Source organism: Gobio gobio (assembly GCF_949357685.1).
Source record: "Gobio gobio genome assembly, chromosome: 12".
Taxonomy (NCBI): Eukaryota; Metazoa; Chordata; class Actinopteri; order Cypriniformes; family Gobionidae; genus Gobio; species Gobio gobio.
In genome coordinates, this window is record NC_137105.1 from 10,671,695 (window position 1) to 10,697,479 (window position 25,785).

General features: G+C 37.2%; 1 protein-coding gene across 3 annotated transcripts in view; it reads right to left on the minus strand.

Moving 5' to 3' along the window:
• Positions 1-25,785, minus strand: part of cep85l (centrosomal protein 85L) — a 96,258-nt gene that overhangs the window by 62,391 nt on the left and 8,082 nt on the right. The window contains exons 1-2 of one of the 3 annotated variants that reach the window (XM_079831988.1): positions 23,687-24,056; positions 16,915-17,073 (exon numbers count right to left, since the gene is read on the minus strand). In XM_079831988.1, the coding sequence (XP_079688114.1) occupies positions 16,915-17,073; positions 23,687-23,735 (208 nt within the window). In that variant the 5' untranslated portion in view covers positions 23,736-24,056. Of the gene's footprint in view, positions 1-16,914; positions 17,074-23,686; positions 24,057-25,785 lie in introns of those variants that run through there. The other 2 variants (XM_079831989.1, XM_079831990.1) reach the window with 2 other exon arrangements.

Below are 25,785 nucleotides of genomic sequence, written 5' to 3' on the forward strand. Positions count from 1 at the left end.
CTGTTTATCCATTATAATTAGTAGTATATTGCAGTTTATTGCAGATTTATTTGAATGAAAAACTACTCTTTACAATAGCAAATGTTCTGAAATAAATGGCCTTTTTGAAATGACGCCTAGACTTTTCTTGACATAAAAGCTCACAGAAGCTACATTACTGAGAGAATCATCCTCATATTTGAATCATGACATGATTAGACATTCAGTTTTATATTTAAGTTATTTTCAGGCTCTTAACATTAAATTATAATATTTTTTTCCCTAAGTGAAAACAAAAAACAAAAAACGTGAGTCACTTACATGTATATTTACATGTATATTACTCTGTTCCCATATTACTTTGAGTTATTATGACTCTTGGGTAGCAATATTTCAAGTGTCTAGTTTAAAATAAGACCAGGTTTATGAATATAGACCATAGGGTTTAAGAGCTGCAGACATTTTCATTTGGGTATATCGTTTTCAAAGAATTCCTAAAAAATGGGGCGCTTGTTAAGAGGTTAATAAAGCCTAAACTTCGTCGCCTGTCCATCGTCCATATTTCTTAACTGTTATTGCATGCACCGAAACAGACTTTTAAAAATGGTGAATGAAATAAAATGCTGCGTGGAGTCAGCCAATCAAAATGCTGCGTGAACTCAACCAATCAGCATGCTCAGCGCCCAAGTCCCACCTCCGAACTTTCCTGAACTTTGAAAAAGTACTAGCTCATGAGCAGGGCCGTTTTTGAAGGGGAAATGTTTACCCAGAACTTCATTTAGGCTGCGTTCACACTGCAGGGCTTAATGCTCAATTCCGATTTTTTGAAAAAATGCGATTTTTTTGCAAGGCCGTTCACATTTCCAATTAAATGCGACCTTTTGTGATGTCCTGTGTGAACGTGAAATGACCCAGAAGTGACCCGCATGCGCAGAAGAGCACTCAACGGTCAACGACGTCACTTGTTGTTTATGGAAGTAGCCAAATATGGGTGTCAGCATTGGAGTTCGTTTAGCTTTATTAAAGTTATTTTCGCAACGGAGCCAGCACCATTACAACCTTCTCATGTTAAGAAGAAAATTAAAAAAGAGGAGGAGAGCAAGGTTTTTGGCCATGGCGTTTTGTGGAGCAGTGGTAGCAACGTCGGTACATAGTTGTTTATCTTCTCATTCCCGCCTACTTCAACGTACAATGATGACGTTTGTCGCGTATCAACGACATGCGGGTCGGATACATGTGACCTGGCAGTTCAGACTGAAGACGCATTTCAAAAGATCGGATATGTATCGGATTTGGACCACATACCCAAGTGGCCTGGGTCGCATTTGAAAAGATCGGATCTGTGTCGTTCAGACTGTCATGAAAAGATCAGATACAGGTCGCATAAGGGCAAAAAAATCGGAATTGGGTCGTTTCAGCCTGCAGTGTGAACGCAGCCTTAGACCCTGGTCCCTGTGGTTGAAACACACCGAGTACCAGCCCAAAGTCCCTCGTTCCTGTGGTGGAAATGTGGCTTAAGTGTTGACATTTAAGCTTTTACCCTACTGACAAACATCAAAACTAAAGATAAACTGATAAAAAGAGAAAATTTAAGGCCCTTTCACCATGTCAGGGCACACAAGCATCCTGTTTTTCATTTGACCTTCAAATGAAAAACGTTGCAAATTATGGAAGAGCGATTTTACAAGGTTCCAAGGAACTAACAAAAGCAAATGTAAATGTATTTTCTCTGAATGGCAAGATATGTCTCTGACGTTGGGCCGTGTACTTTTGTGCCGCAAATTGACCGGCTTTCATTGGCTTTTTTTCTTTATCATACAGTTCTTTGTGATGGTTTTCACACAAACATCACTCCAGACCTCATACTCAAACGCACTGCAGCTGGAGCCTGATGACAGACGTTCCAGTCCTCAGGGGCCACAATAACTGAGACCTAATGCGCAGGATCACATTTACCACAAAAGGGCCATCATCACAGCCGTAATGGCTTACATGCGATGCCCAAACAGATGAAAGGAGGTCAATATAAAGGAAGCTCTATGTACAAGGTCCCTTTATGGCTAAGCTGCGCCAAAATAACATATGGAACAGTTTGGGATAAAATGGTAAAATAGCCCAAACAAAATAAATAGAGAGAATAAACCTGGTGGCTGAGATGAGAGAGGGTTAGCCAGTGACCTCATTCATTACAAGAGAAGCCGCTCTCCTTTTCTACATCCAAGGTCTTTCATGAATTAAATTAAAATCCATTGAATTTAAGAGCTAGAAATTTCATAGCCTCCCAGGGCTCCAGACTAACTTTTTTCACTAGGAGCACAGTGGCCCCCAACTGAAAATTTTAGGGGCACAACCAGAAATTTTAGGGGCGCACACCATAAATCAACATGCTAACCAAATCTACTAATTTCCACTGTATTACTAATAGGGATCCGGTATCGTTAAGGTTTTAATGGTATTACTACTCTTACCGATACTGCTTATCGATCCGGTACTTTAACAGTATTCTTACCGGTTCTTTTTATTATACATTATTTTCTTTTTTTATAAAAAAAAAAAGCATAATTAAGAACATAATTAATATGGCTTTATAATCTGAAAAGTAAAATATCTATAGCAAAAGAAACCGCAAAGTTTGAACAAAAATATAAAACATCTATTTGTAAATGGACCAGTGTGCAGCATTCGGAAGGTCTGCTAACATTAATATTACAGTAAAGAACAAACCTACAAAGAAATCTAATAAAGTAATGAAATGTAAAATAACACTGCATAGTTTTCACTGTATACATTGATAGATTAATGCTTATAAAAGCTAAAGTTATTAATTCAAGAGATGTGAATATTTTCTATTTGCCTTTTGTTCGATTCGAATGAATGGCTCAATCGTCAGCAGGTTTATTAGACGCTGCCCCTTTAAGAGCGATCGAATGTAGAACTAATAATATCATATTCTCCTATTTCTCCAAACTATTTACGCCCATTTAAGATATAAACTGTTAAAATAACTACTCTCCAATCCGGTCATTTTGACACTTGGGGCTATTTGTTGTTTATTTGATGGTTTAGACGCGCACACAAAGCCTAAAATTTAAAAAAGCTCCAGTCGGTCCATTTCGCAGCACACACACATAAGCCGCCTTGAAGTTGGAAACAGCGTCTCTTGCGCAGATTATTGTGCATTTAATATCTCTTTATTATCAAACACATCCCGCAGTTTAGCAGTGCAGTTTACAACAATCACTGAATCTGACGTTTAGTTTAGGTTTAGGGAGAAATGACAGCGCAGCTGTGAAGGGAAGGATGAGCTCGACGAACACGGCTATGGGAATAGTTTTACCTCATATCATCTTTTTATAATTCTTGGAAGCCGAAATCGAAAATAAAATTAGATTATTATCACAGCATATCCCAAGAGTTTAAGCAGACTAAACTTTTGTGTAGTTCTCTTGGCCATCGTCACTCATTAAGCTGACTGTGTTGTGTTCGCTGTAGCTCGCTCGCTTTCTCTCTCTTCTGGATTGCGAATGGCAAAAATGCATCACGGACAAATGGTTTAATATTATCTCATATAAAAAGATAGAATTTGCCAGACATAACGTCTATCAATTATAATTAGTAATTGTATTTTCTTAATTTCTCCAGTACCGACAGCAGGCAAATTTACTGGTCGCACATGTGCGACTGGATGTAAAATTCAGTCGCACACTCTCAAATTTTAGTCGCAAAATGCGACCATTTAGTCGCACTCTGGAGCCCTGCTAACAAAGCTTAATCTTCTTACAGGTCTAAAACTGTTTAGACCGATATTTTACAAATATAAACTTACAACAGTTTGGGGTCAGTAAGATTAGTATTCTTTTTAGGAAATTCATACTTTTATTCAGCAAGGGTGCATTAACTTTCTATCCGTTGAAGAATCATGAAAAAATGCATTACAGTTTCCACAAAAAATATCAACAGCACAACGGTTTTCAACATTGATAATAATCATAAATGTTTCTTAAGCTACAAATCATCATATTAGAATGATTTCTGAAGGATCATGTGACACTGAAGACTGGAGTAATGATGCTGAAAAATCAACTTTGCATCATATATTTTAAAATATATTAAAACAGAAAAGTTATTTTAAATTGTAATAATATTACAGTTTATAGTTAATGTTGATTTAAAAAGCATTAAAAAAGATATAACAGACCCCAAACTTTTTTACGGTAGTTTATATTGAGCAGAAATGTAACTTTTTATTAATATTAATGTGTTTAAGTCAAACTACGTTGACTACACAACTAACTATGTGCTGTATACCACAAATGCGGAGTTTAATAGTGTGAAATGTGACTTAGAAAAGCCAAAATCAGCAAAAAAAACACATTACATAAAATAACTGAAACCTGATCTTTCCCTTTTCAACAAATTCCACTATGGAAAAGTCAAGCAAAGCGTCGTTGTGGATATGTGGAAAGAGCCACTTAAGCCCAAATAGTTTCCTTCCTGTGGTGGAGCACCAGATACAGTGAATTTAACATGAATCGTTCTGTATGTGTGGCCTATGAGAATACAGGTGAAGCTTCATATGATTATGTGGTAAAGTTAAGCTGCTAAAATGCACTGGTGGTGATCATTCCATGATGGTGTATAAACTCAAAAACTGATGTTCTATAGTTATAAAACACTACATTCAACAAGAGGAGCTAACCTACTTTTGTGAGCATGGGCCTTAGTTCATAATTAGAGAAATTACTCGGTCTCAGCGGGGAGGTTTTCCACAGGACTACATCTTGCAGTATTTGAAGGACTGGAAGCTCTTATCTGTTTCCTCTAAGGCGAGAGGATTATCCCTTTTGCAAAGCATCACTGGATTTCATTCTGTTTTCTATATGGGTGGTGATTTGACTCATGTTTCAATGCGGCACAAGTAAACAAAAGCCCTGCTTTTACATCCATGATTAGGGACGTGCAAAACTACATCAATTTCACCTGAAAATCAATTAGTCTGCGTGCTGTATGTACAGTAAGTCAACTTGTTGGTCATAAGAAAGCCCTGTTCTAAAAATGTCTTTACTTGATGCGTCTTCTTAAAAATGCACAACACAAAGGCCCAAAGCATTCAACTGCACAGACCAACAATTAAAAATACTTGGATTGACAGTAAATGTCTTGAAATATACTGCTGAGGAGGGTGAATTTGTTACCAAAGAGCTACTTTGATTGGTGGTGTTGTAAAGGGGATGTCTAGTAAACCAATCCAGATGGCGAAATACTGATGAATCAGTAATAATGAAGAAGAAGAACAACAAAAACACATCACAGAGCCACTGGGAATCTGGCGCTTCTTGTAGTCCTATTAGTGCAAAGCATCCATTGAGAAGTGAGTTAAAGGGGCCATGAACTGCATTTATAATGTTTTCCGGGGTGTACTTATAATGTTAGTATGATTTTTATATCACAAATGGTAATAATTTAGAAGTTTGAAGGTGCGTGTCTGCTGTGAGACTTCAGTGTAAACACCCACTGCTGTGATTGGCTAACACCTCTGCATATGAACCAAGTATTAAATGCGTAAATCTCTCTTAATCTTTTCCTATGTTTTTACTATCACATCTATCGACATTAACTAATTGTGAAAAGTTATATTTAGATTAGGCATGTGCCGGTATCAAATTTTCATGTTGCGATTAATTGCTGAAGCTTTTATCACGGTATACGGTATTATCGCGATATTGAAATAAGTTGCAAAAAAAGTGTTGTCATACTATAACAGGTTTAATAACTTCCTTATAACAAAAGAACCAAACATTTAAATACAATAAAGCAATACACAAAAATGTATAAAGTAAACAAATATTTAAAACAGATTAAGTGCAAAATAATTATTAAGAACAATAACACTTTACAATAATGTCTCACCAGTTAATGCATTAACAAAGAATGAATAGCTACATTTTTACATAAGTTATTCTTCTTTGATAATGTTAGTTTAAAAAAGCAACTGTTAGTTAGTGTAAGCTCAGGTCCATTAAATAATACAGTTACAACTTTTGATTTTAATAATGTGTTATTAAATGCTGAAATGTACATTTAACGCATTCTGTTCATTTTAAACGGTTGATGGGTAAAGTATTCTTAAAATGCATTCTAAAAATCGGAATAATTCATAATAAATAATTATTCACGGTATTTTGAAGTGCCCACGATAACAATATTGTGCATGTTCATTATTGCGGTAAATCGTATTACCATTTACCGGCACATGTCTAATTTAGATCTACTCCCGTCACATCATGATAGGTTGCAGCAATGAGCATTAGCCGATGACAAACATACCTGTTGAGCGCATGAATGCAGTGATCTCGTCATTGCAACTCGATTTCTGTACTCTCACGAAAGTTTTCATCATAACTAACAATGCAAACACGATGTAAATAAGAGAAATGCAACTGATTTATCAAATAATCCAAACTGAAATGTACGGAATTAACAAATAATGCTCTACTGGGACATTCACAAATAAATAACCACTTTCCTAGCATTAGGATCCTTTGGAAGGTAATGTTATTTTTAGTCCAGTGGACCTAAAAGTATGTACTCTTTTTGTGAAGAAAAAGTACATACTTTTGAGTGTGTAGCAGAAGAGTATGCAAGCTTTGGGACATACTACTTCGTCATCTTTAACGGACTCTGTCGCTTAGTTACGTGCATCCCGTCACTGTTTAAACTGCCCTGTCAATCATCGTCACAGTTCAAATCCTCCACATTCAGTTTCATTTCCTACCGTATCAGAGAGAAGTGTAGACGCACGTTGATCTGCCTTTCGTGGGTCTTTAATGCAGAGACTCCTCTCATGTGTTTGCAGTTTAAATATAATGATGTATTTAAAAGTTAATGGCCAAACGTATCATTACACAAGTTCTCAATGCTGCTGCAGATGAAATGTAATGCGGATAATATTTAATAAATATCTTTTCATCAAGTTAGATACTGATAATTGCTCACTCAAACCCCTTTATCTAACCCTCTCTACTTAACCGTAGCACTTGCATGACCGTCATGTTTGTAGTTTTTTTTTAATACTTTGTAGTTCTAATCAAATCCTCGTCCATCTCGCAATGGGTTGTGGGCAAGATCAGCAGTTAGAGTGCGCATCGATCTGCACTTCGCATTCTGACCGGAAATAGTAGACCATCCAGGAATCTCTGGAATACTCTTTTCAACATACTACGATTTGGGACATACTAATTATTTTTCCGAATACTATTTAGTACGGAAAGTATGCGAATTGGGACGCAGCAACTGTCTTTTATCGCACTATTACATCATAATGTCATAATGTGACAAAATTCCAAACAAGTCTTTCTCTGAGATTGGATTTAATAAAAGCTATGACTTCTGAAACTTACAAGATATTTTTGAAGTTCAATTTATTTGGCCTTTAGCTAACCAAATAAAACAGAGGCAGAGGACAAAAAAAACTCTCCTGCTTCATTGTCTAGAAAAGCACAGTGATATTAAAACAATCAGCATGGTTTCTATAAACACACCTACAAATATCAGTCCACAGGAAGTGAATGATGTGTCCATGTGATATCGTCATTTCAGTGATCTTACATAGCTTTCCTGTTTACCAGATAACTCAACAATGAACTGAAACCAATGTAACAGTCAATACTGGCTAATACAGAGAATGTAGGTCACCAACATGGGGAGCTTGGAGGCTTCAAAGCCTCATCATTTGTCTATTAAACAACATTAACGTATATAAATAGCAAGATTTGGTCTCAGACACACAAAAATCCTCATTGAATATCCCAAATCACGTAGACATACAACTATTACAAGACTAAATGGTTGTGAATGCCTTTTCTTGTTGACTTTAAATATGTAGCATTTTTGCCAACTCATCCTTCAGCCATTTTCCACCCACCATGTGATTCCTAGTACTGTTTTTTGCCTTAACTAGTCTTATAACTAAACTAGTCAAATTTATTTTCAGAGGGAAATCCTTCCCTTCCCCCTTCCTCCAGAATATGATCAAGATATGCTGGATACTAAACAGATCTGCTTTCAACATAGAAAAAACACGAGTTAGCCCGTCGTGGTTGTGCGGTTAAAACCCAGAGAGATTATTAATTAAAAAGGGCAGGGCAGAAGCTTCCAAGTGCAAGTGTGGCTGCACTCCAAGTGTAATTAGAAAGCCTCACATAGACAGACTTCCATCCTTTCACGCTGCCCTCATCCATAAAAAAACAAGGCATCTCATTAATTGTCCACATACACAAACTGGTTAGTTATAGAGTTGTGATAGAAAATCCTATTTTGGTGAGATTTAATCAACGCTCAGCTTGACCCTTAATTCAGAATTGATTAAGCTGGCATTCACATGCACAGAAAATCCTTACCCCTCTGCCAAAAGGAGAAAAGGTGCGTTATTTCTGGACGACCCTGCACTGGGAGGCTTTTCAACACCATTGAGCCTTCAACACAACGCAATATGTTAGATGAGTAAATGAACATGCCAGGCTGTCTCAAAGCAGACACCAGAGAACAATATAATGGAAATCAGGTAGCCCAATAGGATTTAAGTTATACAATCTGCAAGCATTCTTTCAAATAAAAAAAAAAAGTTTGTTAGGCATTACTCCAGGTCTCCATCATGGCCACATTACTACATCAGGTGTGCATTAATGATCAATAATTCAGTCACCTTTAGATATTCCTGAAAGTGCCCCATTTTACCATTTTAAAGGTTCCTAATTTTGATTTGGAGGTCATATGTGTAATTGAATACTTCAAAGACTTGGAATATTGTGCATATGGACTACTTTTATGGTGATTTTATAATTTTTTAGTGGTTAACAGCCATGTTCACCATCTAGAACCTCTAGTAAATTTGGTTTAGTTGTCTGACCAGAATCGTGGGAGAATCGTCATCTCTGTTTGAAACAAAAAATGTGTGATTCTCAATTTAACAAGAATCGTGCAGCTCTAATACACCATAAGGACCATACCGTATACTGTGTATTTAGAGTAGGGGTGGTACGATACATGGAAAAAAACCGAACCATTCGGTTTGCTTGTCTCGGTTCGGAGTGTGTGTTTTCGTGTATTTTTTTTCTTCTTTTTCACAGCGCTGGATGTCATATGGTGATTGTGAAACACACGGAAAACACTTCATGGAGAAATTTGTGATTTAGGTCAGCTGAATTAAAGCCACAGTGCATTGTTCTGATCAAAATTGATATGATTAACATGAAAAATGTTACGCCAATGTGTCAGACTCGGTAGACAGCCAGTTAGGAAACAACTTGATATAACAATTTTTTAATACTGTATCCTAAACTGTGGATGATTAAGCTATATATATATATCATATGCTGAAGTCAATTTCTGGAGTGTTAACGATAAAAAACAACAAGAACCGTACAGAACCAAAAACGTGACCCTAAAACCGTGATATGAACCGAACCGTGGGTTTTGTGAACCGTGCCACCCCTAATTTAGAGATCTGGCTATGCGAGGCTAAGTGTTACCCAGCATGACATTTCAAACCATGACGCCTCAAAAAAGTCTGGGCTATTCAAAGAATGGCTAGTCAAAGCTGATTCTTAAATAGGTTGAGGACTCTTAGCGAAAGGCTGTCTTTTGTAGCAGTAGGCTACATTTGGCTGGACTGTTACTGATACAAAAAGTGATAGTTTTTGGCTTTGGGAGGATTTGCTATTAGGCTAACTGCCATGAAGCAATGCACACCCATATGCAGGGACATATCTGCAAGGCAAATTAACACATTTATCTTGCATATATGCATGAGCTGATATGAGCAATTAACAAATGTGATAAAGTCTACCATATACCTCATTAGATATTCATCGACAGAAGTACCTCATACATTTAAAAACAGCCAAAAAAAATCTAGCAGTTGCTTGAGCAAAATGGTTTTAGCTCTCATGTAAACTAAGAAGAGAATGTTAATTCAGTGTTGTGTCGAACTCATTCCTCATTCAGGGTCTAAGCCATCATTAGAGCGATGAGTTCGGAGCAGCTGGCATATTAAAATGTTTCGGGGTGGGGCTATGGGGTACAAGGCAGTGGGCGCATAAGGCCGTGAGCAAACAATACCCCCTTAATCATTCTAACTGCATTACCCTACCCTCAGTCAAACGCTAATCCCAACTGGCTAATCGGACAGTGCCAGGAGCTAATCTAGCCCAAATCTAATAGAGAGTAACATTTTGACCTGCGAATTCCCTTGGGACTAGGATGTTCGGTGAAGATCAGACAGATTTGAAGAAAGAGATTTGCCTAATACCACTGGATTGATACTACATTTTTAAACAGAGTAGCGAATTAAAATGGCAAATGTAAGATTGTTTACCAGTTTTTGAAACTGATAAAGATCATTAATCAAAAATTACCAACTGTCAATGTAAATATGATGTACACTCACATCGCCAACCAACCACTGGGAAAACTGACAATGAAGTAACCATATTAGTAGGGATGGTCCTAAAGCCGAATACCTTATTCAAAAAAGCATGAATTATAATCTCAAAATGAATAACTAATGATACTGAATATTTACAACTTTATTTTACATAAAGATTGCTATAAAAAAAGAATAAATCATTTTATGAAGAATATAATGCATTTTTGCTTTGCTGAAACTATGAATGGAATAGAGCTACACCTAAAAACGTGATGTTTATTTAGTTTTGACACGACTGATCCCGGTGCCCACAGCAGCGTTTGAAATGTACAACGTTTTTTTGCAGCGTTGAGCAATGTAGCCAATCACAGACATATCTGTTGATTTCTTGGACGCAATGGCCAATCAGAGGTGTTTAAATTAGTCATAATCCACTCATCGCTCAAAACACAGAGGAGTTTTTGTCCAGTGCCGAGTTCTGCATGCTTGCAAACCCTCTCATTCAAACAAAGTGTAGACACGATGTAAATGAGAGATTCATTGTGCAGTGTAGACAACGTTATTGATTATAACGGAAGTTTGTGAGATTGTGATGAACTGAGATGCGTGACAGCTTTGTAGTGATTATGAAGGGAGGGCTCTTTGCACGCATTCTAGGCTATAATCCATTCAGAATTTGAATACAAATTTAGCTTTTCATGCTGCTGAGGACCAAAGGCCACTTACACGCTGCAGTTTCTAAAGTTTCTTAAGTTTCTAAAGTGACATTCACATATGAATGCAAGAAAAAGCACGATAGATAAGATAGATTAGATAAAATATATAGATAGATAAAATGACAGACAGATAAAACAGATAAAAATAAAAGGATGGATGGATGGATGACACTCCTATAAATAAGCATTGGTATGTGACACTGCTGTTAAAAGGTTAAAACAATGCAAACTCACAGTGATCACAAATACACTGGAATGCACGTCACTTTGTTGAGGTTGCTCCTTGTGTATTTCTGGATGCTTCAGTGGCATCCAAGGCATTCTTTCCAGCAAGTCTTAGGGCACCTCTGTGTTTATTCTTGGCTGATAAGTCATGCGACTCAGGTTTCCTTTCGACACAGCTGATCCTCACACAGCAAGATGACACCAACCGTCCTAAACTACATTGCATAAGTGCTCCATGGAAATGCATGGACCTGCATGGCCTGGCAAACATTCAAGGACAAATATGTTAAGGACCCAGGACAGGTGACTTCCATCCGATTACTGATAAATCATCATTACTCAGACAGATCGGAAGTATGGCAAGTGGGGCAATAAATGTGATTCTGGTCGGATTAAGTCTAGCTATGTCATTCCCTTAACGTCGATCCCATGCAAGGGTTGTTGAAACAAGAATGAAGCTTCCGATAGGAGCCATCAACCCCCCAGGAGTAATTATGAAGCTGCCGTTTCTGCCCATAAAAAGGTATAATTAGTGGCTCAGGTCATGAGGCGTCCTGGTTCAAGACGAAAGGAATTTCCTGTGCCTTGTTTTAGGTCATCCACCGGCAGCTCATTTGGAGAGAGGGAATTCTGATCCTCAAGGTGGATGAAAGTAGGTAAATTAATCTCCAAGAGGACACATCTCTGGCACGTTTCTCAAGGTTAAACATGTGTCACAGGAAAGCCTGACACTATAGACTAGTGAAGACGTCTTCCAAGGAAAACTTCTTCTGTCATGAGACCTTCAGCGGGCCAAAGGGCAAGATCACAACTGATAACCGTTGAGCAACCTCAAGACTCAACAACTTCATTCAGTTTTATCTGCATTAGATCTGCAAAATTACTTTAGATATATTTATATGTATACAATAGATCACTAATCACTAATATTCACCAATAATGTATATGGCACCAATTAAATTAATTGAGGATAACCAAGTTTCCATGTAAATTGTATCTAAACCTAAATGCATTGAATTCATAATTCTTATTAAGCGTGTTGGCTAGAGGCATGGTGACTATGCATCTGTCTCTGTGCATCTGAGGTCACATGTGCTCAAAGTGACTGAGTACAATATGACAGGATGTCCTAAATGCAGGACATGTCCCCAGGCTCACAGATACGCGTCACTCTTTAAAGAACCGTAATGAGGCCGTCTGCTAATTATGAAATGCACATGAGGAGAGCAAACGCACACCATAAAAACACAGAAAAGGCTAAGGCCTTTGACTAGCAATTAGCAATATCATTGAAAAAAGACAAACTAGATCAGTGAATCCCAAATATTACCAGGGAAGTTAAAAAATAAGGGCATTTAGAAGATACTTGTGATTAACTGTATTTTTAATATTTAGCTAATGCATTCTATAAACAATTAAAATGCACAGCGCCCACAGATACACTGTGTATATAAATAAAACAAGATTTCTAAAGCTTCAGAAAAGGTTAGGAAACACCACCAAGAAAACCATTCAAATCTTGAGACAGTAGCTGTTCATTTATAGGGTGCTGCTGTCTGTACATTACGGCTGAATGTTCCAGATGTTTCAGGGTTTTCTAGAGTGAAAATATAATAAGGCAATTGCACGTTGAAAACTAGATATAGTGGTTTTGGAGAGGCTTTCCAGAATAGTACATCCCTTTTTTATGTAGATTAAAAATTCTAATACAGACTCATTGGCTGTAATGAAAGAAAGATTTGGGAGAGAAGGACTTTAGGCCTGCATTAAACCATCCTTGAGCACAGCACAACATGGCGAGATTAAAACAAGAGGCTTATTTCAGAGAATCGTTCGTAAGCCTTTCTTTATCAGATTCCCTCTGCACAGCTCGACAGTGCATTGTGTGCATTGTCTCCAAAATTACATCCACTGCAGTGAAACAGTTTGAAAGAAACTTGGGTTGTTTTAAACTATTTAAGTTGCTAGAAGAGGAAATTAGCCCTTAATAAATGACAAGGAATGACTTGTTCCCTATTTACAGGCTCAATAAAGTGTAATGCCGTGACAACAATATGCTTGTACTTGAAATGAATAAACAGTCATTATTAAAGCTGAAGTGGGAATTGTCTTGATGTTGATCTGCTGAATTAGAACTCGTAATATAATTATAATTATATAGCCAAAGTATTTTAAAAAAACAAACATGCAACAGAAATTTCAAAATGACAAGCGTTCAAGTTCTACATGCATGGATTTAGTCATCGTATCAAGCAGTGCAGGGGTGGTCATAGCTATTTTCTCGACCATGAAGTGATATCACGGCTCTCCTCCTACACAGTTATTACAGATGTTTCCATGGCAGATCTGCCCTACTTCTGGAGCCAACTCTTACTGACTGTTTGCATCTAGAGATATAGCAAGTCCTGAGATCATTCTTGACTGAAACAAGTGTGTTTGTTGTACTTGTACCAGTACCACTTGGGGTATTTTGATGAAGCAAAAGCCAAAAATCACAACACAACAGAATGTTTGAACAGCCTGTGACTCTGTGCTTGACCTTGATTTGAGCCCTGAGCGGAGGCGTATTTACTGCACTAATGATAAAGAGATCAATTAAACCAGTGAGCTATGATCAATACAAGCATGACCACGGTCAGCCTGACAGCAGGACAGGCCGTCCTCCTAGGGCACTGAGCCAGGCAACTGTCAACTCCCTTTAGACAGCAGTGGGACAGGAAGTAGGTTGAGACGATAACCAACATGGCTATTGCATGGAAATGTAGGGCAGGACGGTGCGCCTCCAGCTGGGAGCTCACACTGGAAAAGACATGATATACTATAGGACAAATCCATCATAGCCCCAGGCATCAATTATGACGATGAATAAAACCCAAAGATTTACATTGAAGGAGGGAAAACAAAACCATAGAGACTTGGGGGCAGCTGTTTTAACCAACTAGCAACACCCTAGAAACCACCCAGAACCCTTGACACCAAGGATGATAACTATAAAGATAACGATAACAATTTCTAAAATTCGTTCTCAATATTAAAGAATAGCAGAGTTCTCACCACAGCGACAACGATAAATGGCACAGAGAAACGATATCGTTGGAATCCCTTTCAGAGCGATTTCATCCAGGTGATGAAAGATAAAAACCATTGACAGCCAATCAGAATCCATCCTGCTGTAATGAGCTCAAGCATTTAAAGTGACAGACAATCACACGCTTAGAATAAACAACAATATCATCCGCTGGTGAGGATGGTAATCTAGTTATCGTTCTTGGTGTGAACGGCCGTTAAGAACCACTTAAACTAGGCAAGCATATATAACACCCTACAACTGCATCTGAACTTGTAAAAGACATTGTTCATAGATTGTGTGTTGTAATTGAACGCATCACCGCAATGTAATGCTAGCATTATGCTCCACCAGATGGGATACAGGAACTCTACTGACATTGGGATACGGACCACCAACATTTAGTAAATAATTCTCATTAGTGCCACTAAATTTATGAGCCATTCAATTTGTGTCTGTAAATGTTTTCCATGGGTTTGTTTTAAACATAATTGTAAAGAAAATGCCTTCCAATGAAATCTCCTGCATAATGCATGAAGAGTTCTACAGTAAGTAAAGTGCTACTTTTTGACTGAGCTGCCTTGCGGGTGATTATAGCTGCTAAGTTGTTGGTAGTTATATACACTAAATTATGTATGACCATATCAGAAATCCCTGGAAGAAAATAAGCGAAGGGCATCTGCCGTGACTATTTTGACAATCACTATTGTAGCTAAAACCCTACATTAACCAAATGAATAACCTGCTAATTTTATCTTAGATGATAGAATTACAGCTAAAATTTTTCAATGATTTACCTATACTAAGACTAGTATAAAATTAAGACTAGTTTCAACCAGATCATTTGTGCATATCAAATGAGAAATCAAAGTTAACTTAGGCCTAGTCCACACGTCGTACTACACGGGTATTTTTAAACCAGAGTTTTTCCTCCTCCGTTTTAAAAAACAATCACGGTTTAAAAAAAAATCTCTGTCCACCTGAAAACGCAAAACCGCTCTATGATTGGCTGCCTGATTTCCACATGGGTCCCATGCAAAAACAGGCCTTTTCATTCACTTACACAAACAGACATTACCTTCCAAAAGTTTGGGGTCAGTAAGATTTTAAAGAGATTAATACTTTTATTCAGCAATGATGAATTATATCAATTAAGTGACAGTAAAAACGTTTACATTGCAATAAAAAAATATAGCTGCAAGCAGCGATGACGGGCCCAAGCCCCAGCACCACCACCATCCTGGTGGCTTTAGGGCAACTTTGCACAACGGCAATATGAATTTAAACACAGTAAATGTAAAAGAACTATATCAAAGTCGTATGAAATTCAACCACAACCACAACAGCTACATCCATGAGATCATTTAGATTAATTTCATGTCATAGGATGTCATAGGTCACTTTCAAATGAGTGCAAATCAAAAGTGACAGTAAAAACTTAAATTCTTAAAATTAAATTTTGAATGAATGCTGTTTTTTCATCTATATTCATAAAAGAATCCTGAAAATGCATGACCGTTTCCACAAAAATATGAATCAGCTCAACTGTTTAACATTGTTAATAATAAATATTTCACCAAATCAGCATTTTAGAATGATTTCTGAAGGATCACGACTGGATAAATGGCTGCTGAAAATTCAGCTTTGCCATCACAGGAATTCATTTACATATAAATATACATTTTAACATACAATAAGAAAGCTGTTATTTTAAATTGTAATATTTCTTTTTAATATTATTGTTTTACTATACATTTGATCAAATGCAGCCTAAAAAACAAAACAAGAATATTACAGACCGAGAATAATTGCGCTCAACTCTTCTGCTTTTAAATTATTGCAATGCATGCATCCTTATCAGGCACTAAACTCTTGGTTTAGATTCAAACTGTATGTTGTTGGCCTCATAATTCCCATGTTGTCTAACATGTTAAATAATAATAATAAAAAAGCATGGCTCAATGTGAAGGATCAGCTTGAGGCACGAATAAACATACATGTGATTTGGAGTGTTTGGATGCAAACTAATGGATTTCACATTACTCATCATCTTATAATCTCTACCCATAAGCCATTGCACACATTGGCCTACATACATTTAAGAGACACTGAAGCGTGACCCATTTCTAGTGGCTTTAACAACCCATTGCTTGCTCAGGATAGCTTCTCAAAAATCAAAGTGGCCGACAAATAACAGCCCTAGTTTGACCTCGCTAAAGCATTAAAATCTCTGTATTTGTTGGTCAAGGCGAAACCGGAGCTGATGTTCAAAGATCCTATTTAAGTTTTTGTCTTACTAAAGCGATGCATAAGGAGACGGGTCATGACTTTGGGCTGATTTTGTAATGAGCTTGCTAGAAAATGTCTGACTGCGAAAACCAGCCATGAATTACAAACAGCCGATCAATAACACGTTTCACACCTCACAAAACAGATTTAGGCTAGTCAACAAGCCACCCAGGGTTTGTTCAAAAGTAAGCTGCGTCATATATATTTCGTACCTTCTACGCTGTCAGAACACGAGGTTCCAATGCCGGTATCGCCACTGTCCGAGGCAGCGCTGTGACGTCGCCCGCGGCTGCTAATGCCAGCGGCGGAAGAGGAAGCTTGCCATGCCGAGTCGCAGCCTGGGACCCATCCAGGAGAGGACGTGCTCGAACCTAGGAAACAAACAGAACAGGGTTACCATGGAAGAGGAGACAAACAGAGGGATGTCATTTCCAACAAACACATGATTTCAAACTACTTTGTCTATTCACAATGAAAGACTTTGAGTTAAGTGAGCATTCAATGTGCAACCAGACAATTCTCAGATAGCCATTACAAACACCATTACTTCAATGAAAATGAGCTAAATGTGCACATGGACAGGGTTAGGAAAAGGGCTGCACAATATTGAAAAAAACTTGCATTGCGATTTATTGTTGTTCTGCAATAATAAAAACAGTTTCGCCAGATAAATAGCTCTATTTGGAAAGAATGAATCATTCTAGGGGTGATTGTGTAGGGTAGTGAATATGCATAGAAAATAATAAACCAATTAAAATACAATATGACAAAGACACAAATTAATTAAACAGTGTTTTACCTTATATTTTTCAGGTAAGTCTAATAGTAGGTACAGAAATGTAATAATCAAATGCAAAATAACACTGCATAATCTTCACTGTGTCAAAAAAATATAATTAATCTTTGTTAAAGGAACACTCCACTATTTTTTAAAATAGGCTCATTTTCCAACTCCCCTAGAGTTAAACAGTCGAGTTTTACTGTTTTCGAATCCATTCAGCCGATCTCCGGTTCTGGCGGTAGAACTTTTAGCATAGCTTAGCATAGATCATTGAATCTGATTAGACCGTTAGCATCTCCCTCAAAAATGACCAAAGACTTTTGCTATTTTTCCAATTTAAAACGTGACTCTTCTTTAGTTACATTGTGTACTAAGACTGAAGGAAGATGAACATTTTTCTAGGCTGATATGGATAGGAACTATGGGTGAAGCAGGCGCCTGGAAATAGGCTAACTTCCGTCAACATAACCAACGTGACAACCTGCTTGCACAGGGAGCGTGCTGGGGACTATTTTCAGGCGCTGCGTAATAGGGATGCACGATATTATCGGCACGACATCGGAATCGGCCGATAAATGCATAAAATATATATCGGCAGATATGAAAAAATTATGCCGATATGATAATGTGTTGATATGTGCCTGCAATAACTCGCGTGTGCAAGGAGTGCTATAGCATAAGATCACGTCAGCAGTGTGGACATTCTTGAAGAGAAAACAAGCAAATACATTGCATGTATGGCGATTTATATTGACGGTTTTTAAATGCTGCCTTGAATTTGTGAATGCGCGTACAGAAGGACGTGACCGTCAACGCAGGGTTGCCAGGTTTTCACAACAAAACTAGCCCAAAACAAGCACAATCGCCCCACTCTCTAGCGTGCGCAGCAGCCTCCACAGCAGCTGAAGCTCCTCCAGGTCCTAGAATGTTATATGTAGTGGGGGCGCTGTTGTTACAGTAAATGGTAAAAGGACTGCATTTATATAGCGCTTTTAACAGACCTACAGCCATCCAAAGCGCTTTACATATTGCCTCACATTCACCCATTCATTCACTCACTCATTCATACACCAAAGGCGGTGTCAGCCATGCAAGGCGCCATCCAGCTCGTCGGGAGCAGCTGGGGTTAGGTCAGGTGTCTTGCTCATGGACACCTCGACACTTGGTCAGGTGGAACCGGGGATCGAACCACCAACCTTCCGGTTTGTAGACAACCTACATGAACCACTGAGCCACTGCCGCCCAGTACAGTAATAAAATGAAAAGTAGAATACACACATAAATTGAAGTTACTTCTTTTTCTGAATAAATAAAGCAGTAATGATGTCAAATCACAAGCATGACACTATATACAGATTATTAATAATCTGTAATAAAATTTGATGAAATGGATGATGAAAAATAATCCAAGGAGCACTAAAATTATTGTATATTTTTTTATTTGAAGCTAAAGACAGCATCAACTGATGCCATGCCACCCCCACTTCATGTGCAAAATATTTAGGTTACAACTTCATCTGTCTGGGGTGAAAAATCACTGACTTTATTATTGTTATTTTTAGAGAAAATATACTCTTATTATAAAAATAACTTTATTAACATTTATTTATCTTTAACAAGTATCCATTTACTTTAGTAATGAGACCTCAGAAATCTGAAACCAGAATGAAAAAAAAAAGGTTTTGCTCAAAATGGTGGTTTCCAAACAAAGGGAAAAAATAAACATATAATCGGTATCGATATCGGCATCGGCCAAAATGAGTTAAACAATATCGGCATATCGGATATCGCCAAAAACCCACTATCGTGCATCCCTACTGCGTAATATCATTGCGCCGCTGCACAAGGGATGGGTCGCGATTTTCGAATATTCGATTAGTTATTTAATTATAGAATATCGAATAGTATGTGCGATTATCGTCCAAAAAAAATCCCTATGTTGTCGGTGCTGATGTGGTGCTGACGCGTTCATGTAACCAGAGGCGCTGCCAATAACGCACCTAAAGCTGCCAGTCAGCTCTCAGGGTGTTTTATACTGGACACGTTTGCTGCGGTCCGAGTCTGATTGTTCCCTCCGCCTCCGCAGTGTTGGTCTGGTTTCACACTCAACTTGAACCCTGATGTATTTGCGTTCATCTTACGTCATCACAAACGTGCACGGGCGTGATAGAAAACAGAACGCGGGTCAATATATTGGGCTTTTTTCAATTAATTTGGTGCTATTATGTGCAGCTGAGTAAACGACACTTGGGTTTACCGTATGCGTCTCGCTTGAAGGCGGCTTTGCTGCTTGCAAACAGACTTTTTTGAGGAGACGGTGAATTGCCATTCATTTGCTGCCCTGATTGCACTCTATGCGCGAATACACTGCAGGCTCGCTCTCGCGATCGTATCTCAGCTAAATCATCAACACTATCATCTCTTACGTGTATGTTATTGAACTAATGACATTGTAATCGGCTAAAACGTATGCGCTGGTTACTTTCTTCCAGAACAAGTGCGCACCCGAGTGTTGTTTGCACATTCACATGAATCGTGGTACAGCTCCGAGAGCAACCGAACTCCGGTTGTGTGTTCTCGGGTTCGTTACCTCAGTGCACACCAAGCTCTGTAGGTAAGCTTTCACATTAGCAATTTTTCATGCTAACCGTGCCCCATTCCGAACTAAAATGCCAGAGTAAAAACGCCCTGAGACAACAGAAGAATAACACATCGTCTCACGCGCACGCTGTAGACTTGTGGCATTTATCAGGTAACTTGGGGCGATGTCACATTACAGTCATATGTTTCAGCATGTTACTTTAATATGGCTTGAGTTGATATAGCCTATTCCCTAATGAATTAAACAGTTTGTTATCATACAGATTGAGAGTGTGAATGGTCTCTCTCCCTCTCTCTCTCTGTTTATGTGTGTAGCCTATACATGCGTACATGCGTGCATGCGGGGGAGGAGTTGCGATTTTTGAATAAAAATCGAATAATTCCCAGCGATCTTCGAATATCATTTTTGCTTGAAATGCCCATCTCTACGCTGCACCCGTGGTACGGCAGCAAAGTTCCTTGATTATTACGCAAGAATGAGAGTATAGTTCCTAGCCATGTCGGCCTAGAAAATCACAACTTTTCATTTTCCGTCAGTCTTAGTACACCATGTAACTACCGAAGAGTCAAGTTTTAAATAGGAAAAATATGGTCATTTTTGAGGGAGATGCTAACGGTCTAATCAGATTCAATGATCTATGCTAAGCTATGCTAAAAGTGCTACCGCCAGACCCAGAGATCAGCTGGTAAAACTCAACTGTTTAACTCTAGGGGAGTTGGAAAATTAGCTTGTTTTCTGATGAGCTGATTTTCAAAAATAGTGGAGTGTTCCTACAAAGTGATTTTTTTTTTGTATTTTGTTGTTTAACATTAATTATTCATTCAGCAGCGGGTATATTAGACATAATTTTGCGTGCATGTGTCCGTTCAAGCACAATTAGACGAGTGCACACAGAAAACAACGAGCAAGTTCAGAATTGAGTTCTCTTCCACATCTTCTTGCATTAGAAAATCGTTTTAATGTTAAAACTGACAGGACCTTAAAACACGTGCAAGCAATGAACTTTCACTCTATGATAGTTAAACTACAATTAATCTGAGAATCATGTGCGTTTGGAACCGTGGTGTCTGGTACGAACAGATCATGTATCGACTACGATTCCTATATTTGACATCGCACATCCTGCAATTTGACCATCACGGATGCGCACATCACAATATTGATGCAAAAACTATATATCGTGCAGCCCTAGTTAGGAATCAAGAACCAGTGCTCATGTAGAACCAGTTCTATTTACTCCAACAATTATTAAAAATAACTGCCAAGACTCAAACCAATAAAGGTTTGAGGCTTAACCTATATGACTCATATGCCAAAGAAAAGTTTTGTCATAATATTATTAGTAATTCTATTAGCAATATTAATAGTATTGTTTTGTTTATTTTATAGGTACACTATTACTCAAAAGTTTGGTGTCAGTAAGTTGCTTTTTTTTATTTTTATAAATGAATACTTTTATTCAGCAAGGACACATTAAATTGATCAAAAGTGACATTAAAGACATTTTCAATGTTACAAATAATTTTGCTTCAAATGAATGCTGTTCTTTTGAAATAAATGTATCACAGTTACCACAAAAATGTTAAGCAGCACATTTTCGACATTGAAAATAATAAGATAAGCTTCTTGAGCAGCAAATCTGTATCTTAGAATGATTTCTGAAGGATCATGTGACACTGAAGACCGGACTAATGATGCTGAATATTCAGCTTTGATAGGAATCACAGGAATAAATTACATTTTACAATATATTCAAATAAAAAAGTTATTTTACATAATATTTCAGTTACTTTTTCAATCAAATAAAAGCAGCCTTGGTGAGAAAAAAAAAATCTTACCAAACCCCAAATGGTAAACTTATCTGGGCCAAAAGTACTAAACCACTAAAACAAGTTCAGTGAACCAAATGGTCAGTCTTGCGCTAGAGGGCTTGTCCCCAATATCTGCTGGCCTAATCTATTCTGAGGTGTAATCCGTTTAGACAGCACCATTTAGGCTGTCCTCCGTAACGCCTGCCAGGAAAAAAGTGGAATATGAAATCTCTTTTGCCAGCATCTCTGAACATGTTGATTTGCTTCCGAAGAGAACAAAAATGACTGATTCATAGTACAACGTTTTGATTAAAAATCATTACAAACATATTGTGGAGTAGGTTAATACAGGTTTTAAATAATATTAAAACTGTAAAGAAAAAACATCATCATCCTTTTCCTAACAAGTACAATCAGCAAAATCTACAACTCCTGACACAAGCATTTATATTGTGCCATACATCTTAGAAAAGTCACAAACTTGGAGCACTTTTCCCTGAAATAGCAATAAACCAAGCCACTAAGACAGAAAAACTAAAATATTTCAGATGCTCTATATATTTTTCTTAAACCTACAAGAGTTCAAGACCAGCAGGAGGCCAAGACCCAGCTGAAATCACCAAAACCAAAAATAGTTCTCATAATTCCTGGGTGGAAAAACCTCAAGTTCATACCAGTTCATATGAAAGTGATCCACATTAGCCATCGTGACAGAGTATCAGATGTGTAAATATCCTGGGTAAACAAACATAGAGCTTGTTGTTGACGGGGCACCAGCCGTTCTTCAAGACCACCAACAGTTATGCAACGTGATATGAATTATTAAGCACACTGGCAGAGAGACTAGTTAGAATCTGTTGCATCACTGTTCAATATTTATATAACTTTCAACTTTCAAGTTTAAAATCACAAGCTACTAAATACCACTGAATGTGTATATTACTTTCACCACTGAGCAATTTGTATAAGAAAGGCACATAAGCAATTTATATTTCAGTATTTGAGGAAAAAATTACAATTATTGAACACATTTAACAGTTTCTAATAGTAAAATAATCTGTTCTATTTTATTATACATCTAACATAATAGTAGCCACAATCTTAAAACAAAGTAACTATTCTATATAATAATTTAATACTTTGCTTTAGAATAACAAAAAAATATTTTATATTTATATATATTAATTATTTAGGTTACACTTTATTTTAAGGTGTCACTTTTACAGTGTAATTATATATTTAAGTACTGAGTAATATTAATAAACTACATGTATAGGGTTAGGGTTTGGTTGAGGGTTAGTTGCATGTGATTATGGATAATTTACTGTTATTACTATGTATGGTAAGTACATGTAACATAACAAGGACACTGTCAAATAAAGTGTTGCCATTGTTTATTTTAGGGGGGAAACATGTCTTCATAAAATGACATGATTTTCCTCAAGAGTATAAATGGGGTTTATATAAACACACACAAGCTAAAAAATTATGACGTCGGCACTGTACATATTAAAGAGACCCACTGTTAGGGACCCTTGTGTCCATATCGGTCCCTCGACTCAAACAAAGGCAGGCTGAAGGTGACACGAGTGATGGTGTCAAACCTTCACAGTACAAGAAGAACACCATAACGCTCATAACGGAACATCACATATCTAATATACCTCAGCCTGAGCGCGCGGAACAACAATACACGAGCCGTTACACGCGCTAGTCTAAGATCAAACATGGCTGTTCTTATGAACATATATCTGGCTTACAGTGCCATTACACAAGCGTTAGGCTCTTACCTATCTTATAAGTGTCGAATCCGTCCTCAAACTCGTTTCTGGCCCACATCGCGTTCGGTTTCACACCGATAGATCCAACACAACGAGCCGAGACAAAACGCGCGAGCCCACCAAGAACAGGAGGGAGGAGGTATTTAAGTGAAACCGCATTCCATAGTCCCGAATGACTGGAAGAACCTGCGTGTATAATCTAAAAGCAAAGAGTTAATATGTCGCTATAATATAGTCCTGAAAGGGTATGCGTGTGTCGCAGATTTGAGCCGGAGTTCAGTTGTGAACTGGTATTCGCTCTCTTTGACTCGCTGGCAGCTGCATCGCGAGGATGTGATCTCACTGCCTGCAGCTCCTCCAGAGAACCGCGGAGAAACGCAATCACAGTTCGAGCGACACTGACTCCTCCCACCGACCGCACAGCCACCACGACCACGTTACTAGTGTATAAGAAGAGTCCATTAAAAAAAAAATATTATTTGAATGTGTATAAAATAAAAAATAACCAAAATATTTGATTATCTGGTAAAGATATATTTTTGTTATATAGAAATAAGAGTTTGGAGCAAAATGTGGTGATTACCTTAATAATTACGCATGGAAAATACCATATACACAAACAGAAATGGACAAATTTCTTTTTGTCAAATTTCAAATGTAACTTAAGCATTATATTGAGGCTCTAAAAGATGCAAGAAAATAAAAGCGAAACGGATTCCTTTTGTATTTTTTTATGGTTTTCCCAAGTAGAGTTTATTTATATTCTTTCTGTCGTTTCCTTTGATGCTATTATAAATGTAATATATAATAATTGAATACACTGTGATCTTCTGTATGTTGACTTTGTATGTAATGCAATAAAAAAAAATCAAGAGACCGGGGCTAGTTGTCACATGTAATGAGCATGATTGTCCCTGAAATAAGTCTGAAAATTAATTTTTATTTTTCAATATGCCAACGTGACTCATAAAACATTTTGTTTCAACAGTAAAGGTTTTTTTTTTTTTTTACACTGAACTTGGGAAAAACTAGTTAATGTATTCCCTAATAATGAGCAATACATTTGTTACAGTATTTATTAATCTTTGTTAATCTTAGTTAATAAAAATCACTGTGCATTAGCTAATGTTAACAAATACAACATTTGATTTCCATAATCTATTAGTAAATGTTGAATTTAACATTAACTAAGATTAATAAATGCTGTAGAAGTATTGTTCATTCTTAGTTTATGCACTGTAAAACATTTCAGGTCTCCAATTTAACATTTTCTAGTGACTGGTCACATCTAAAAAAATTTAGTTGGCCAAATTGAATTTCTGTGAATTAAATTGTATCAATTCACGGAAATTCAATTTGGCCAACTGAAAATTTTAGATGTGACCAGTCACTAGAAAATGTTAAATTTGAGACCTGAAATTCTTCTTACAAGATTTTTTAAAGCATTATTTCACAATAATTTTTAATACAATAAATGGTTACAATTTATATTGTGTACATTTCAGTAATAATAATTAACTACATGTACTTACTATAGGTAAGGGTTAGGTTTAGTTGCATAATTAATATTACATTATGTGCATGTAATATGGACACTGTCTTTCTTATCCCTCTCCAATGTTATATAATAATTTCCCCGGTTTCACAGACAAGGCTTAAACTAGACCCAGACTAAAATGCATTTTTAACTGAAAGCAACTTGTCAGTGCCATTGTTTGGCTCAATTTTGACGCAATGGACACTAATGTTTTTTTCTAAGGCACGTTTATAAAAGCTACTTACATGTCCTAATTGAACTAAGGCCTAATCCTGGCTTAATCTAAGCCCTGTCTGTGAAACCAGTATGTGCATGTGTTAAACAAACTGCTCTCCCCTAATATGAATGGGGAAGATTTAAATGTATGAAAATACAATGTTAATGTGATTTCAAATGGATTTGTTAAGTATTATGCACTTTTTAATGAAGTAAAGTTACCATAAAGTGCTTCCTGTGTGGTGCTTTGTTACGCAGGTCTTACAAGTGGATAAAATGAATTCATCTGATTTGTTCAAAATCAACAAATACACTCACCCTCATTCAGATGGCACATTCTTTCAAAGGGAACACA